The sequence below is a fragment of the Monodelphis domestica genome, chromosome 4, assembly GCF_027887165.1.
Source record: "Monodelphis domestica isolate mMonDom1 chromosome 4, mMonDom1.pri, whole genome shotgun sequence".
NCBI lineage: Eukaryota > Metazoa > Chordata > Mammalia > Didelphimorphia > Didelphidae > Monodelphis > Monodelphis domestica.
Window position 1 is genome coordinate 208,959,170 of NC_077230.1, and position 17,804 is coordinate 208,976,973.

General features: G+C 38.7%; 1 protein-coding gene across 1 annotated transcript in view; it reads right to left on the reverse strand.

Annotated features, from left to right (window-relative positions):
* The window catches only part of STAT4 (signal transducer and activator of transcription 4), a 127,369-nt gene extending 109,791 nt beyond the window's left edge, over positions 1-17,578 (reverse strand). The window contains exons 1-2 of the mRNA XM_003341288.3: positions 17,451-17,578; positions 15,992-16,136 (exon numbers count right to left, since the gene is read on the reverse strand). Of these exons, the coding sequence (XP_003341336.1) occupies positions 15,992-16,136; positions 17,451-17,578 (273 nt within the window). The remainder of the gene's footprint in view (positions 1-15,991; positions 16,137-17,450) is intronic.
* Positions 17,579-17,804: the final 226 nt, after the last annotated feature.

Genomic DNA, 17,804 nt, shown 5'->3' on the forward strand with positions numbered 1-17,804 from the left:
GGCAAACCACTCCAGTATCTTTGCCAAGAAAACTCCAACTGGGGTCACAAAGTCAGATATGACTGAAAGTGACTAAACAACAACAAATTCTTCTTGGAGAAAGTGAGGCTCTCTGAGCCTTGAAGGAATCTAGGGAAGTGTGGGATATCGAGTTGAGTTTTAAAGGAAATTAAGGATTCTGAGAGGCAGAGGTGTGGAAGCAGTACATTCTAGGTATGAGAAGCAGCCTGTTTTAAGGGCATGGAGAAAGAAGATGGAATGTTGAATGTGAAAGAGAGCTAGAAGGCTAGGTTTTCTGGAATGACTGCACAGTAGTGAGTAATATCAAATAATTCTGGATTATCCTGGATAATCCTGGATGGAGCCAGGATGAAAAAAAAAAGATTTGGAAGCTAAATGGAGGAGTCTGTTTGGATCCCAAAGGTAAAGGGGATCTGGTAATTTATTGAGCAAAAGAGTAATAGAGTCAGATTTTTGTTTCAGGAATATCACTTTGGCAAGCTGTATGGAAGATAAATTAGACAAATTTGGTGCAAGGTTCCCAAGCAGAAGACAAATGAAATAGTTCCTTGAACAAATCACAAATAATCTATCTTTGACCTTGGTCCTTTATTTCCACATACATATCATACATATATATGTATATATGTATATGTGTATATATATATGTATATATATATATATATATATATACACACACACATTCTCTCTCTTGATTGCATTTATTTCCTTGGATTCAGTTATTACTCCTATGCAAATATCTATCAAAACAATAAATTCAGCCTTTCTCCCTTGTGACTTTAGAACTACATTTCCAACTCAATCCGAGGCATTTCTACCTCAATATCCTTCTAGCATCTTGTGTAAAGGGAACCCCTTCCTCCCAGGGTCATGAGCTTTCTGTTCCTCTGAGCCAGTCCATTAGCACTCATGCAACACATTTAAAATGAAGCCCATTCTTTCCCTCATTCCCCAAACTTCTACTTCCAACAACTGTGTTTCTATTGATAGCATCGCTATCCTTCCTCCTTTCGTGAAGGTTACTCTCATTTTTGACTCTTCCTTCTTTCCTTATTCCCCCATGTTCAGTAGTTTGCCAAGTCCTATAGATCCTCCACAACTTCTGTCATCCATCTTCTCTTTTCTGTTTACACTTTTACTTCTCACTTAAACTACAGTATTAGACTCATCAGAAGTTCTGCTTTCTTCCTTGGAAATTCAACCTTTATATAGCTGCCACCGTAAATTAACTATGCCATTCCCAAAACGAACCATTAGATTTTCCCTGATCTGCTCCTAAACTCTCAAATCTCTAAACATTTCTGTAAGCTGTCCCATATTCACAGAATGCACTTCCTCTACTTCTTTGCATATTGAAATCCTATTCCTTCAAGGTCCTGTTCAAGTGCTGTCTCTTCCATGAAATTTTCTTTCTTCTTCCCTTGCATGGCTAGCTAAAAGCAATTTTTCTTCTAGAATTTTTTTTCTAACCCCATGCCTAGATCTCCCTTATCTAAACAGGTACAAAAGCTTATCACATACCTTTTGGTGTAAATGTCATATTCTTCCTATTGAAGACAGAAACTGGGTTGTTTTAAATCCTTGTATCCCTAGTGCCTAACACAATAAATTGCATACATTAGGCACCATGCAAGGTAATGTTACATTAACTTGGGGACAAAAAGGCATAGGAAGTATTTGATGAAGTGTCTCATGATGTTTTTGTAGACAAGGCAAAGGTATGTGGAAAGGATGAGAATACGATACGGTAACATAACTGTACCCAATCATAATCAATTAATATCTGTCAACAAGCAATTTAAATGCCTACTATGTGCCATTGAGAGATACCCAAAAATATCTCTGTTACATCAAGGGAAGATAATGAAGATTTCCTTCACTAAATGGAGATTTCTAGTGAGGGCCATATCATAATACTTCTTTTTATCAATCTTTTTATATAAAAAAAAAACAAAAGACAATTAGTGCAAATCCATTTCAATAACCTCTCCTACAGAGACAGTATACATTATTACTGCCTCTTTGAGAATCTTTGGCATCTTGAACAATGAAAATTTAGTTGCTGTTTCCTAAGGAGTCTGGGAAGAATATGAATGTTAACTTTGATCTTTGAGGAGTCTATGAGGAGGTAAGTTTTAACTGCTATCTGTAAAGAAATTGAGTTTTAATTATTTGGTAAAGAGGCTTAGTTTTTTAGCTGTCATTTGTGAAAAGACTTCCTTTCATAGTTATAGAAAGACTGTGAAAGAACAGAAAGAACTCATTCCCTCAAGGTCTGGTTAAAGTTTTATACTGAGAGTAATTAAGAAGAAGATTCCTGAGGAACTTCAGTCAGTATCTGTAGAACATGAATGATAGGATTGTGTTTCTGGGGTGCAAAGAACTTAAGAGAAGTGGTGGTGAGAGGTGATTCTGGCTGTGATCTTTCTCACAATTAAATTTTATAAATACTTATTTATGTCTGTGTTATTCATTGTGGCCTTATTAATAAATTGTATAGCCAGTAGCTCTGATGTTCACTCAAGCCTAGGAGTATAGTAGTTTTGACAGATATCTATCTATCTATCTATCTATCTATCTATCTATCTATCAATCTATCATCTATCTGTCTGTCTGTCTCTCTATCCATGGATCCATCCATCTATCTATCCATCTATCTATCTATCTATCTATCTATCTATCTATCTATCTATCTATCTATCTATCTATCTGTCTGTCTGTCTCTCTATCCATGGATCCATCCATCCATCTATCTATCTATCTATCTATCTATCTATCTATCTATCTATCTATCTATCTATCTATCTGTCTGTCTGTCTGTCTAGAGAGAGACAGATAGAGACAGAGAGAAAGCGAGAGATGAGCAACTACTACTTATGAGAAAAGAAGCTTCTCCAGATTATTAAATAAATGGTAAACTGAGCTAATTGATTAATAGAAACAGGCAAAATTATAGGAAGATATCCAAATATACCTCTAATATATCCCAACTCCCTGGACCTTGCACTTCAGGGCTCATGTAGGGTTGATTTCTCCTTCAGAAGCCCATCTCCCCAGTTACCATTGAGCCCTGGGTGATGAGAATCGATGTGGTAATAAATAAGTCAGTGCTGAAGGCTGGTCATTCCATGTTGGATACACGTTAAGGCTGGTAAACCTCCCCTTCTTCCCAAAGCCTTACTACCTGTAGGATCTTATGCTTATTTCAATTTTGTAAATGCCATGAAGCTATCAAGGATAGTTGACAGGTTGCATTTGTTCACTCATAAGTTCAATAAATATTTGTTAATTATCTACAATGTGTAATGTGCTGTCTTTGGCATGGAGAGAAATAAAAAAGTAAATAAGAAAATCCTTTCCCTCAAACAGTATGTCATCCAGGAGGGCAGATTTATATATACATATATATATATATGTATATATTTATATACAGATTTATATACATATATAAATGTACTACAAATTAGAACAAGTAAGGGGCATATAGTAATCATCAAAACAATCTGGTACTGGCTAAGCAATGGAGTAGATTAGGTACACAATACCTAGTAATAAATGACCAGAGCCATTTAGCATTTGATAAATCAAATGATCCAAGTTGTGGGGACAAGAACTCACTATTTGACAAAAATTGTTGGGAAAATTGGAAAATAGTATGGCAGAGACTGGGGACAAGCCAACGTCTCACACATTCAACATGGAACATGATTTTTTTAAAAAATCAACATGGGTACATGACTTAAAAATAAAGAGTGATACCATAAGCAAATTAGGGGAGCATGGACTAGTTTATCTGTCACATACAAGGATGAGGGAAGAATGTAGGGCCAAATAAGAGATAGGTCATTGTAGGATAATAATACTGGAGGAGGTGGGGGGAAATTGGTTGGTGGCATTGTGATCTGATCCTGGAGAGCAATTTGGAACTCTTCCCAAAAGACTCTAAAACTGTGCTGGCCCTTTGATCTGGCAGCACCACAACTAGGTTTGTATCCAAAGAAATTTTAAAAGGGGACAGGGGGAAGGACCTATTTGTACAAAAACATTTACAGTAATTCTTTTTGTGGTTGTAAAGAATTGGAAATTGAGCAGTTGTCCTTCAGTTGGGGAATGCCTGAACATATATATATATATATTATAGACTAGTATTGATTGTGATAGAAAATGAATGTTAAAAATGTTTTCCATTTAATTGCAGCTAAATACAATATTATTTTAGAATAAATAAAATTTAATAAAATTTAAAAAATAAAAAAATAAGCAAGAGGGGTAAAAAAAAGTCCTATGAGTTCAGAAAATGAATAAACTACTTCTTACCAAGGGAAGATGACATTTGAGTGGGTTTTGAAGAACAAGGAGGCAAAATTCAGAGGACTGTAGGAAGCAGGGCAAGCCATGATGGGAGAACAGATAAGGATGCAGGAAAACACAGGTTTTTTTAGGGAATGGCAAGTAGTCCAGTTCAGCTAGAGTATAAAGTACCTGAGGTGGTGGTAGCTATGTAGCACAATGGAAAAAGCACCAGGCCTGGAATTAGGAGAACCTGGGTTCAAATTTGACCTCAGACATGTCCTATTTGTGTGATCCTGAGCAAGTCACTTACCCTAATTGCCTAGCCCTAACTGCTTTTCCGCCTAGAATTAATGCTTAATATTAATTTTGAGATGGAAGATAAGTATTTTTTAAAAGACTGGTCCCAAGAACTATGCCTTTGGCACCCTCCCACCTATCTCTTCCCCTCTTCTTGCCCATCTGGCTGCCCCCATGCCTACTATCTTCCCCTTCTGGCTTCTTAAGCCTGACTTCCCCTTCAGTAGTCCATGCCTTCAATTTCTCACCTAATTGATCATCCAAAGTGCTGATCTTCACTCTATTACAAACATGAATACTATGGAACTAGGTTTTGAACAATGGTACATGTATAACCCAGGGGAATGGCTCCTCAGCTCCGGAAGAGGGGAAGGAAGAGGAGTGGGGGAGAACATGAATCATGTAACCATGGAAAAATATTCTAAATCAATAAATTGCTTTAAAAAGATGTTAAAGCATGCAATGAAATAATTATAAAAAAATTTTTAAATTCAATATGCTGATCTTAAGAAAATTAGTCTAATTAAATTTTCATGCTTAATTAGAAGTGAAGGGACCTTCCCTATCATCTAATCAAGCTTCCTTGTTTTTCCAAAGAAAAAGAAAACCAGAGAAATGAAGGAACTGCCCCAGATCACCTAAAAGTATCAAACTCCCAACCAACTACATTAAAAAAGTACGGGTTCAGCAGCTCCCCAAATGCCAGCTATGGCTGAGGTGACCCAAGGGCTGTGGCAGTGAAAGTGATAGCTTTTTAGGTTTTGTGGATGGGTGTCATGGAGCCCCGAGGTCAGAGGCAGGTGCTCCAGCCAGGGAAGGCAGCCCCTTGCAAGGCACGGTGGGGAGCTGCCCTGGGCCTCATGACCACAGAGCTAGGTGGACCTTTCTAGTCATACAATTTTCTCTTTTTCTTAAGAAAGTGCAGGCTGCATTATTTTTTCAAAGATGATAATTTTCTGAAAGATGTAAGCAACAACATTTCCTGGAAAACTCTTGAACGTAGAGTAATAGGAAACAACCAGCAGCTACTTAGTAAGCTGCTGTGTAATTAGGCAGCGGGGAAATGGATGACATTTTCCCAAATTTGAGTTTTCAAGTCAACAGGAATCTTGAGTGCATTTTCCAGTGAGGTGCTTCATTCTGTATTTTACCTCCCTAGTGTTCTGGGGAAGAGGGGGAAAGCTCTCCAGCTAGGTGGAGTGACTGTATTTCAAATAAAAGAATTTAGAAAAAAATCAGAGAAATTTACTTTCCAAATGGAAACTTACAGACTGATGAAACTTACAACTTACTTTTGAAAGTTATTATAATTTGTCATTGTAATTTACAATTGTGTAAGTTACTTACAATTACTTTTGTACCTAATAATGAGATTTTCCTGAGAAACTGATTTCAAATGCTTATGTCTTAGAGGATAGGAGTATGATTTTAATGTTATTTCTAAATAAAGAATTAATTAATTATCAGAATTAAGTGTGATAAAGAGAAGAAACTGTACCCAGAACAAAAAGTAGAGATGTGACTTGTAATATTGATACAACTATGAGTCTGTCATTTCAGAGAAAGCCACCATCTGAGGTTTAGGGGGACTTTGGAGGATAAAAGAATAGTTTTTGTGCGGTGGCAGCTCATGAACTTTCTAATAAACTACAATTCAGCTGAGCCTTCATCTCAGCACTCTCTGAGGGTTAATACAGAGTGGGTAAATGAAATCATTTTTAGGTCCTATGTTGAGGTCAGGCCCCATAGTTCCTTTTGTGTGTGGTGTGCAGAAGGGAAGGAAGAGGAGTGAACTGAGAAAGTTGCAGGAGTGAAAAGCTACGGTCAGATGTACTCTGACTTAATAAGTCAGGCTTATTCAGATCAACTTCCCCTCTGCTGTCTTACCTTCAGAAAATGATGTAAAATTGCAAAGGCAATCATTTCTTTTTTTAAGCCCTTACCTTCTGTCTTAGAATCAATATCGTGTATTGGTTTCAAGGCAGAAGAGTGGTAAAGGCTAGGCAATAAGGCTTAAGTGACTTGCCCAGGGTCACACAACTGGGAAGTGTCTGAGATCAAATTTGAACCCAGGACCTCCTGTCTTCAGGTCTGGCTTTCCATCCAGTGGGCTACCCAGCTGCGCCCAGCAATACATTTTAAAATTCTCCACTTTATTAAACATTGACTGTCACAGCTTGCTATGCCAAATACTCTACTGTAGCCGAGTCCAACACTAACTGGTGAGTTATAAGCTTGACCACAAGCAACATATTTCAACTTGCAAATAGTAACCAATTTCTATTTTAGCTCTTATCTTCAGCCAAACAAAAATGCCATTAAAGAAGTCAAGTTATTAAAAGAGGAATCTTTCTTCCTCCTGTTTCTCCTCTCCTTTTTATTCTCCTTGTTGGTCTTCTCCCTTCGACCTTCACTTATGATGACTAGCCACAGAGCTGACACTGCTCCATGAATCAAGTGCTCTAATGAATGGAGGGTTTGGGGTTTTTTCCTTCCTTTTTTAAAAGACGAGGCTGTGAAGGGCCATAGAGAGACCACCACCCAGTGGCATTCGCATAATTATCACCTGAACACTACAAAACAATCCTGTTCACTTGATCAAGGACACACGTAAAAGCCAGTGGAATTGCGCGTCAGCTATGGGGGGGGGGGGGCAGGGAAAGGATATGATTCCTGTAACCGAGGAACAATGTTCTAAACTAATTAAATAAAATGTGCAAAGCCAATCCTGTTTAAAGCGGCTAGGCACCAGCAAACCAAGCCCTCGCGTTGTGCAGCTGACAATGGGATCCTTCGAGAATCCTGGAGGATCAGCTAAAAACTAGTTGAACCAATGAACAACTTCAGCTAAGTTGCAGCATAAACTGACAAAAATCATCAGCATTTCTGCCTAGCCCAACAAACCCCAGCAGGAAGAGCTAGAAAGAGAAATTCCATGTAAAAATAACTGCAGGTGATATAAAATCCTGGGGAGTCTATCGGCCAGGACAGACTCAGACACTATGTGAATGAACATAATTACGAAACACCTTTCACACGCAGAATGACAGCTGAAGAAATATTAGTTCCTTGTGGGTAGGCCAAGCCAATATAATAAAAGTGACAATTCTGCCTAAATTAATTACTTATTCAATACCATACCAATCAAATGATCAAGGACTTATTTCATAGAACTTCAATTTCCCCACCTGCACAATGAAGATAATACCATCTGCAGAAACTATTTCCCCCAGTTGGAGTGAGAATCCAATGAAAAATCTTCTCTACCTCCAGCATATTGCAAAAGTGATAAGTGAATGTCAGCTGTTATTATTATTATTCTCACAAGCCTAGAAGAGCAGTAGGGAATGGAAGTACTCTAAGAATTCTTTTTTTTTTTTTAATAACCCTTACCTTCTGTCTTGGAATCAATACTGTGTATTGGTTCCAAGGCAGAAGAGTGGTAAAGGCTAAGCAATGGGGGTTAAGTGACTTGCCCAGGGTCACACAGCTGGGAAGTATCTGAGGCCAGATTTGAACCCAGGAGCTCCCATCTCTAGGCCTGGCTCTCAATCCACTGAGCCACCCAGTTGCCCCCTCTGAGAATTCTGTCACGAATAATTCCAATGTTCTGGTGTCTGAAAACTAATCATTCATTCACTCAATCAATATATATATATTTCTAAAGTGCCTATTATGTGTTAGTCACTGAGGCTAGCTTTTGGGGATTTGAAAAGAAGCAAAAGATGGTCCCTGCCCTCAAGGAGCTTACAGTCTGATAGAGAAGACAACATGCAAACAAATATATACAAAGCAAGCTATATTCAGGATCAATAGGAAATAATTAATAGAGGAAAGGCACTAGAATTAGGAGGGGTTAGGAAAGGCTTTCTGAGGTTGGTGGGATTTTAGTTGGGACATAAAGGAAGCGAGGGAGTTCAGTAATCAGAGAGGAGGAGGGAGAGCATTCCAGACAGGTGGAGCAATCTCTTGTGGTGGGTAAAATTGAACAATTCAATACACGGGATCAATACATGATTCGTATCTGAGATTGGGTGTGGAGAAATGTATAGAAGAGAAAATGCCTGAATAATTCAAGTGAGAAGTTATGAAAGGGAGTTATCCTCTCATGAGGAATGATTTTATGAGGAATTTGCCTTATTATTCCTGAAGAGAGTTCCTCCTGGCTTTTTGTTTCTTTAGGGTTGGTTGATTTCTACTATATTCAGGGCAATCTGAGAAATATCTAAGTGAAGCATTGGTGGGAAACTATGTTTGGCAACCCAGAACTGATCCTGATGCTGAAGTCATTTTAAAATAATGTCACACATGATAGAACCAACAAGATTTGTGAATCTTCTCATTGCTCAGCAAGTTGCTGTCATTATTCAATTATTTTCAGTCATGTCCTACCCTTGGTGAACTCATCTGGGATTTTTGGGGGTAAAGACAGCAGTGTGTCATTTCCTTCTTTAGCTCATTTTCACTTATTTATTTATTTTAGGATTGAAAAATTTTATTTAATTGATTTAGAATATTTTTTCATGGTTACATGATTCATGTTCTTTCCCTCCCCCCACCCCCCATAGCCAAAAAGTAATCCCACTGGGTTTTACATGTGTCTTTGATCAAGACCTATTTCTATATTATTAATATTTGCATTAGAGTGATCTCTTAGAGTCTACATCCCCAATCATATCCCCATCAACCCATGTGATCGTAGCTTATTTTTTAGATAAGGAAATTGAGGCATATAAGTTTAAGTGACTTGCCCAGGATCGCACAGCCAGGAAGTACCTGAGGTCACATTTGAAGTTAGGTCTTCCTGATTCCAGGCCCTATGAGTTATCCACTGAGCCATCTAACTTCCTTGAAGTCAAAATAGTTGTCATTAAATTTTTACCGTGGGATAAAGAAGCCAGTCACAGTGACAAAAGATAGTCAAGGCTAATCAGGCAAAGGAAAAAGGCGTGTATAATATCAAGGTATTTGGTACAGCATTGTGCAAAAATTATAATGGGAACTATGGTCAGAAGTCACCTTGAATAGGAAATTATGGTTAAAGTTATAGCTAGCATTTCCAGCTTTTCATTAAAAAAATACTGACTACCTGCTTTGATGTTAACGAGACATAATCTCTTTGTGATCGAGAAGCCCAGAAATCGTTTTAAACTTAGAAATCTTTTTACCTTAAAGGTCGGAATTGAGGTCATTAATATCAGATTAATGTTTGCAATATCTTTTTTATAAGGAATATAATTCATTGTCTAGTAGCTGCTCCTCAAAGTACAAATACTCTACAGATGGGTCCTAATGCACTCAAACTCAAAAGAGAACTCCTTGAAACTATGAGACATCAAACAATGCATTTTGGGTGGACTACTCTGTGGCTTGGTAATATTAAGGAAAATCTATCACCCACCCAAGAAGCCAAATAAATGCATCCTAGATTTGTTTATTTTCAAACCCTGAAAGCAATATTATATGCCTTTTTTGTTGTTGCTAGTAGCAGTTAACACTGAGCTCAGAATCTTTAAGTTCTCAGATGATTAAAGTATAGAGAAGACAAAGCTCATTAACATCTTGGTAATAGGGAAAACCATAGTTATTCATATAAATTAGCGAATCAATAAATGTGATCAAGCACAAACTATGTGCCAGGCACTGTGCTAATTTTAAACTTGTCTTTTAGGATGCAAAATCTTAAGAAACATCAGGGGAAAAAATCTCCTGCCAACAAAAATGCCTTCAAGAGAGGAAAAAGAAGTGTGTCTCTACCTATCGTCCCCACCCCCAAGTAATTTGTGGTCTAGTTGGAGCAGGAAAAATAATATCCAAGAGCCAATTAAATGCCAAGCCTTGTGTTGCTGGCTCGATATTCAATTGGAGTTCAAAGACAAGTGCGAAGCACAGAATTGTAACTAGGGCACAGGGCTTGGCCCCAGGGTGAGAAGTTTGCCCCAGTGTGGGAGATTTAAAGGACCACAAACAAATGTTTGCCTCTGAGGAGGCAGGGTGGGACCTCGTGGTTTTTTCAGGTGAGGACAGAATCTGGGGCTGGTTGGAGGTGAAGTTGTGTCAGAGAAATGCTGCCATAGAGAAAAGGAACCCAACTCTGACTCAGCCTTGAGGAAGGAAGGGGATCCAGCTCTGGTCCCCTTTAGGGATAAAACAATTCCCCAAAGGCCACTGTGAAACTTCCCACTTCCTGGGCAGAGAGGGGGAACCCAGGGACCAGTAATGGCCTGGGGCCCTACCCTACCTTCCTTCATCTCACCCACCCATGAGAGGCTTGCAAGAGATGGAAGAATGGGGAGAGAGACTGGGGGACAGAGACAGTGCCTCGGACCTACTAGAGAGTTTTGCACCTGCAATCCAGGGGACTGTGTCTGTCTCTGTTTGGTGTCCTTGGCTTCTTAAACTTCCCAGGATTGGGGCCCATCTAGAACAGGGTCGAGTTCAAAGTGTAATGAACCACCACTAGAGTGGGTGGGATGCCTTGCTCTGGCAGAGGAATTCAGGGAAGGAGAAATCTCCGTGCCTTTGAGTTTCCTACCATGTTAGCGTGGTCTTTCTTGGCATGGACCTATTCAGTGGGGCATCTAGTGGGATAAGGCAGGACAAAGATTCATCTTCTCAGCGAAGGATTGTGGACTCTGCCTCCAGGAGAATGCCTCTGTTCTCCTCTCTCTCTGGAATTTTTCCATCCATGAAAATGTGGCACTTTGATAACTACTTAAACTTTTCCAGAGCCAAGAGAAGAGGAGATAGAGATGAGCTTCGAGGCTGATTTTAGCTTACTGTTCTAAGTAACAAGACCAGGAACTTTAATCCTGAATGTTTTTTTTTGTATCTTCATACTCCCAGGATGGAATGAGAGGAATTGGGAAATTTAAAAGAAACAGATTAAAAAAATTTGGGTAAGAAATCTGATTGAACTAGGCTTTAACTCCTCTTCTGACATCAACTCTGAACCTCTGTTTTCCCCTGAGTAAAATAAGGGGATTGAAAAAGGTAGCATGTAAAGCCCCTTCCTTGAGCAACTAGGATAGAAACTGGGTTTGGAGTCAGGAAGATTCCTCTTCATGAGTTCAAATCCACCCTCAGACACATACTAACTGTGTGACCCTGGGCAAATCATTTAATACCATTTGCCTCAGTTTCCTCATTTGTAAAATGCGCTGGAGAAAGAATGACCAAAAAAAAAAATCTCCAGTATCTTTGCCAATAAAACCCCAAATAAGTTTGTGAAGAGTCCAACATGACTGAAAAATGACCAAAAAACCAAAGTCTCTTCCAACTCTAATGACCATGTTAGTCTATGAAGTTCAGGTTTTAACTCAGGTTCAATTTCATTTAGAGTTGAATGAGACTTCCATTGTGAACTTGAGAAACTCAGTTCTACCCAGGGCTTTATTTTCCTCATCTGTAAAAAAGAAAGGATTTGGCCCCTTCCAGTTCTAAAATGACACAAACCCTTTAAAGCCCCCTTGCAAAACATGGATCTGATTGCTTTAAGAATTACTGCTCCATTAAACATTTGGTCTTTGGACCTAGGCACTGAGGTGTTGCCCTAGTTAAATGCAGGACTTGAAGCCAGAAGACTAGAGTTCAAATCCTACCTTAGAAACTTAATAACTATGTGATTCTGGAGAATAATAGCATTTTCCAGGATTGTTGTAACATGAGATAACATGCAAAATGTTTTGTAAACTTAAACTAGTTATATAAATGGTAGTTATTTTTGTTATGGTTATCAAGAATTAGCTTAGATGGAGATCTGTGAAATGTTCCAATTTTTCTAGAGAGAGAAGATGCAGAGAGCCATCATACCCACGCTGTCTGACAAGGTTGCACGTGGATGCCAGAGTTGCAAGGCAACTTTCACTCAGTCCCCCTCTGTTTGACTTCTTTCACTAATATCCCTTGTTATTGAATTATTGTTCTCTCCCTAGTTCTAGGGAAATAATATGTCCCACTTTTATCCCCCTAGAATAATACCCCAAAGATCATATTCACAGAATTAAAACCTAAAGATAATTACCCACTACCCCCTCCTTTTTCTCTCAGCAGAGTTACATTCAGACTCCCCACACCCATTACAGGCTAAGCACAACAGGTACATCAATCACTCCTCTGCTACAAAACACTTCATTGGATCTGTTTGTGGACAATAACCAGGCAATATCACTAAGTGCCTGAGTGAAACATAAAGAAAAATGCAACTTAGAAATCAGAAAGATACCTGATTCTGGGTTATACTGAATTTACCCTTTAACCCCACACCTAGCTGCAAAAGGTTTTGTTACCCATCTCCTAAGTAATTCTGATTGATTATGAAAGTTGATTCTCTTAGCTGGTGCTCCCACAGGTCAGAGGGAACTGACCCTGCCTATATCATGCATCTCTATCACTATTCTTTTGTTGTAGCAACATGGCATGCAAGATGATCATAGAATGTTAATTAAACAATATTTTAGAAATTAATGTGTGACACATCCAATTACCTGCTAGAAATCATATATGTTTAAAAATGACCGTGTGCCAGAAAAACATGCACTCACTGAACTATATAAACCCTGTGTCTGGCAGAACAGCTTTGTGACGCCCAAGCACCAGGTCTGAACACTCAAGCTGTCTCCCACTCCTTATTATTCATCTGAACTGCCCCACCTAGGCAGAAAACAATCCTCAGGTTTGAGAGACTGCTGGTCAGGCTTTCAAAAGAAAGATCTTCCCTAGGTCAGCCTCTTGGCATCTTGGGGTCCCTGTCTCTCCTCATGCAGGAGGAAATCTGCCCAGACCACTACCACCAACACCTTTCATGTCTCTTGCTTGAGCTGTAGTTGGTGATAGCTCTGGAGACCCATTCTGGTTGCTGGAACTGGGAAAGATTTCATGGATGACGAACCCCAAATTTGAACTTGGATTTTCCTGATTCCAGCCCTGGTGCTTTGTCTTCTATACCACCTAATTGCTATTACTAAGCACTTTAAAGATATTCTTGTTGATGGATTGATACAGTATGTTAGCAGCAGTGTTCTTGGAAAATCAGCAGAGGCAGAATGCCCTGCAGAAAATCTGACCACAAAGAAAATAATATATCACCATGGCATAGATTTAATCATGTCCAGATATACTTTTTCCTTCTCCCACTTTCCAAGTTCTCTTTTTCTTTTGAGGGCACCACTATCTTGCCACTCACATGGGCTCACCTCTTCTCTTCTGTCTCCTTTTCCCCAAATATCAAACCAAAAGCTACAACGTTTTGTTAATTCTATTTACTGAAAATCTCATACATTAGGACTCTTATCTCCACTCACATATCCCTAACACTTAGTTCAGACCCTCTTCATTTCTAGCCTTGAATATTTTAATGGATTCCTAATTGGTCTCCCCATATCATCTCTTTCTTCTCCAATCCATCCTATATGCAGTTGCCAAATAATTGGCTCCAAAATACAGATCTGACCACGTCACTCCTCCAAATGACAAGAAGCTGTAAAAAAAAGCTTTTTTAAAAAATGCTTTCCTACTGCCTTAGAATCAATACTGTGTACTGGTTCCAAGGAAGAAGAGCAATTAGGGCTAAGCAATGGGGATTAAGTGACTTGCCCAGGGACCACATAGCTAAGAAGTGTCTGAGGCCATGTTTGAACCCAGGAAATCCCATCTTTGGGTCTGGCTCTCCATCCTCTGAGCCACCTGACTGCCTTGATGGCTCCTTCTTACCTCTTGAATAGAGGATATATTCCTCTAGGTTTTAAGGCTTTTCATATTCTGACTCTGCCTCTCTTTCCAGGCTTGCTGCAAATCACTCTTCTTGCAGCCTGCATTCTTGTGTGGCCTTGGGAAAGTCACTTAATTTCTGTTTGCCTCAGTTTCCTTAATTGTAAAAGAGTGACAGTAATGGCACCTACCACCCAGGTTGCTGTGAGGATCCAATGACATATGAGCTAACAGTGCCCAGAATGCAGTAGGCGCTATATAAATTCTTGTTGTTATTAGTATTGTTATTACTATTCCAGCCAAATTGGTCTACTTGTTAATTCCATGTATAGGGCAAGCATCTCCCTATCTTGTGCCTTTGCCCAGGCTATCTCCCATGCCTGGAATACATTTCCTCACTTAGACCTCATAAAATACTTAGTTTCCTTCAAAGATCCTCCAACTGGATTTTCCATTTTTGTTTTCTTTAATGCCATATCTAGGAGCACATCCAAGACTGTGATATCAGTGACAAAATGTAAGAACTCCCCTCTCCTTGAAAATGAAAACAATCAGTAATAAGAATCTCCAGTCTCAGACTCTTCCTAGCTTTGTGATCCTGAGCAAATTACTTAACATCTGTCTTCCTCAGCTTCCTCTTCTCTAAAATGGGGATGATAATAGTACCTTCCTCCCAGGGATGTTGTGAGGATTACATGAAGAGATAATATTTCTACAGAACTTTGCAAGTCTTCAAGGATTATACAAATGCTAAAACTGCTATAAAAATGTATGATACTAATTTTCCACCTTTCCTGAGACACATCAGTTTTATAGAATTCAGTGGCTGACCATCATTTGCTCTTGGTGTCTATATTGTTCTTTCCCAGAGCCAAGAATTGTCTGAGGACTCCCTGATCAGCTATTCTGCCTTTCCTGGTCTACAGACTTTTGGTTGTTAAATAAAACAACCTACTGAATCCCTTCTCCCAGCAATGGCTCCCAAATGTATTTATACTCCCATTTTCTCTGCTCCCAAGGCTTCAGTGCAGTGAGGGATCCCAGATTATTATCTTCTCACCTAGATTAAAGATCTTTTTACACTTACTACTTTGGTACTTTTGTTTATTCTGTTTGGCAGTTCTCTCTCTCTCTCTCTCTCTCTCTCTCTCTCTCTCTCTCTCTTCTCTCCTCTCTCTCTCTCTCTCTCTCTCTCTCTCTCTCTCTCTCTCTCTCTCTCTCTCTCTCTCTCTCTCCCTCTCTCTCCTCTCTCTCTCTCTCTCTCTCTCTCTCTCTCTCTCTCTCTCTCTCTCTCTCTCTCTCTCTCTCTCTCTCTCTCTCTCTCTCTCTCTCTCTCTCTCTCTCTCTCTCTCTCTCTCTGTCTCTCTCTCTCTCTCTCTGTCTCTCTCTCTCTCTGTCTCTCTCTCTCTCCCCCCCTCTCTCTCTCCAGTAAACATTATTTTATCGTAGATCTTGTCCTACCTCAACCAGTCCTACTCAGGCATATGCCAACAATTAGGTCCATTAAAAATTAAACCAATAGAATATATAAAAAATAAAAGCCAAGCACAAAATCACATAGTGTGTTATATACATGGGGTCTCAGTAAAATTCCATTTAAAAAACATTTCTGACTTTTAAACTCAGAACAATACTTAAACCCTTTGGGAACAAGAAGAGCAGATGTTCTCACCTGAAGCAGTTTCCTGATTCTTTTTAAATTATGTATTAAAAGCAGGTTCTTCTCTTGGGCGACTCGCCCCAACTGCTCATCCAATTGCAACAGTAGGTTTTGTAAGAGAATTGTTGCCATGGTCTCGTTGTTTGAAGCTGCTTCCCTGGTGAAAAGAAAGATATTATTTATTAGATAAAGATTAAGTATTATTAAATTATTATAAGATTAGATATTATTCAGCCATGGCTGACTCCTCATAGGCTGCTTGGTACAACAGGAAAAGACTGGGTAAACATCAACTCTTTTTTGAAAAATTCATTTGCTTAGTTGCTTGTTTTTCATAGAATTCTAAACTTCATGTCAGGCAGAAAAAAAGGCCTTGATTATAATTGTTCTTCTCTTATTTATGTTAACACTGAAGCGGATCTTTAATGCCACCAAAAAAAAAAAACCCAATCCAACCATTGGACCCTTGTAGAAAATATGGTAGCACCTGTGATATAAGCCCAACTAGCATAATAATATAAGAAATATGAATAACATTTAAGGCATCTTAAATCATTCTTTCCCCCAGACAAATATTTAAAAAATCAATGAGTCGATATTGATAATATTAAATAGTTCTGGGGAAGGAGGAATGTGTGAGGTCAGTGATCATTTTTCCCAAAGATTTTTTTTCTTTTCTTTCTCTTGATAAAGAAAGTTCTACTCTTTCCTTTTCAAAATTGCTCTTTAAAAATTAGGTGAAGGGTCTGTATTTTGCTAATTATTAACTATAGATGGGGCAGTAGATGGTACAGTGGATATGAGTGCCAGGCCTGAAGTCTCATCTTCCTGAGGTCAAATCTGGATTTAAACACTAGCTGTGTGACTCTAGCCAAGTCACTTAACCCTGTTTGCCTCAGCTTCCTTATCTGTAAAATGAGCTGGAGAAGGAAATGGTAAATCACTTCAGTATCTTTGCCAAGAAAACCCCAAAAGGGGTCACAAAGAGTCAGACGCAACTGAAAATGATTAAACAACAACAAAAACTATAGTTAGATGAAAGTTGCTTGTCAGAATTCCCCCATCTGGCCCCAAGAAGGCATTAAGCTTTAGGAAAGTAATGTACTTTATGATGAAGTATATGATTTGCTTATTAAATGACATTTATAGCCAGCAATAAAAAAAATCAACTATTTTATTCTTCAGCCTTTTAGCAAGCAAACCACTGAGACAATTATTCAGTTTTTCCTTGAAAACTAAAGCAGCTGGAGTCCTGTTACTATTAATTTTCTTTACATGTTGGATAAAACTCTCAAAAGACAATATACCACATTCTAAATGAATGGGAAGTATTTTTAAAAGCTTAAAAAGTGCTTTTCTTGGAAAAAATGCATCCTAAGAGTTCAAGAGTAGACCATACAAGAAACCCATATGGATAAGGGAAAAAAAGCCTTTAAGTACCTATAAGAACAACAAAAATGTTTGAACCTACCAATCCTGGCCTTCGATCCACTGGGCCAGGAGATGTCGAACTTCCATGGGGAAAGTATCATCATAGAATTGATCTACTTGCTCTAAAAACTTGATTTCCAGCTGTTGGACTTGATTCCACTGAGACATAATCTAAAAGAGGGGATACGAAAAGGATTTTATTTGAATCATGACAGGACATTTTCTCTGTCCCTCAAATCTTCAATGCTCTCCTTACTCAATTCCTTATAATATCTTTCTGGGCCTCATTTAAATCCCAACTAAAATGTCATCTTTTATTAAAAAAAAAAAACTCTTACCTTCCATCTTAGAATCAATACTGAGTATTGGTTCTAAGGCAGAAGAGTGGTAAGGA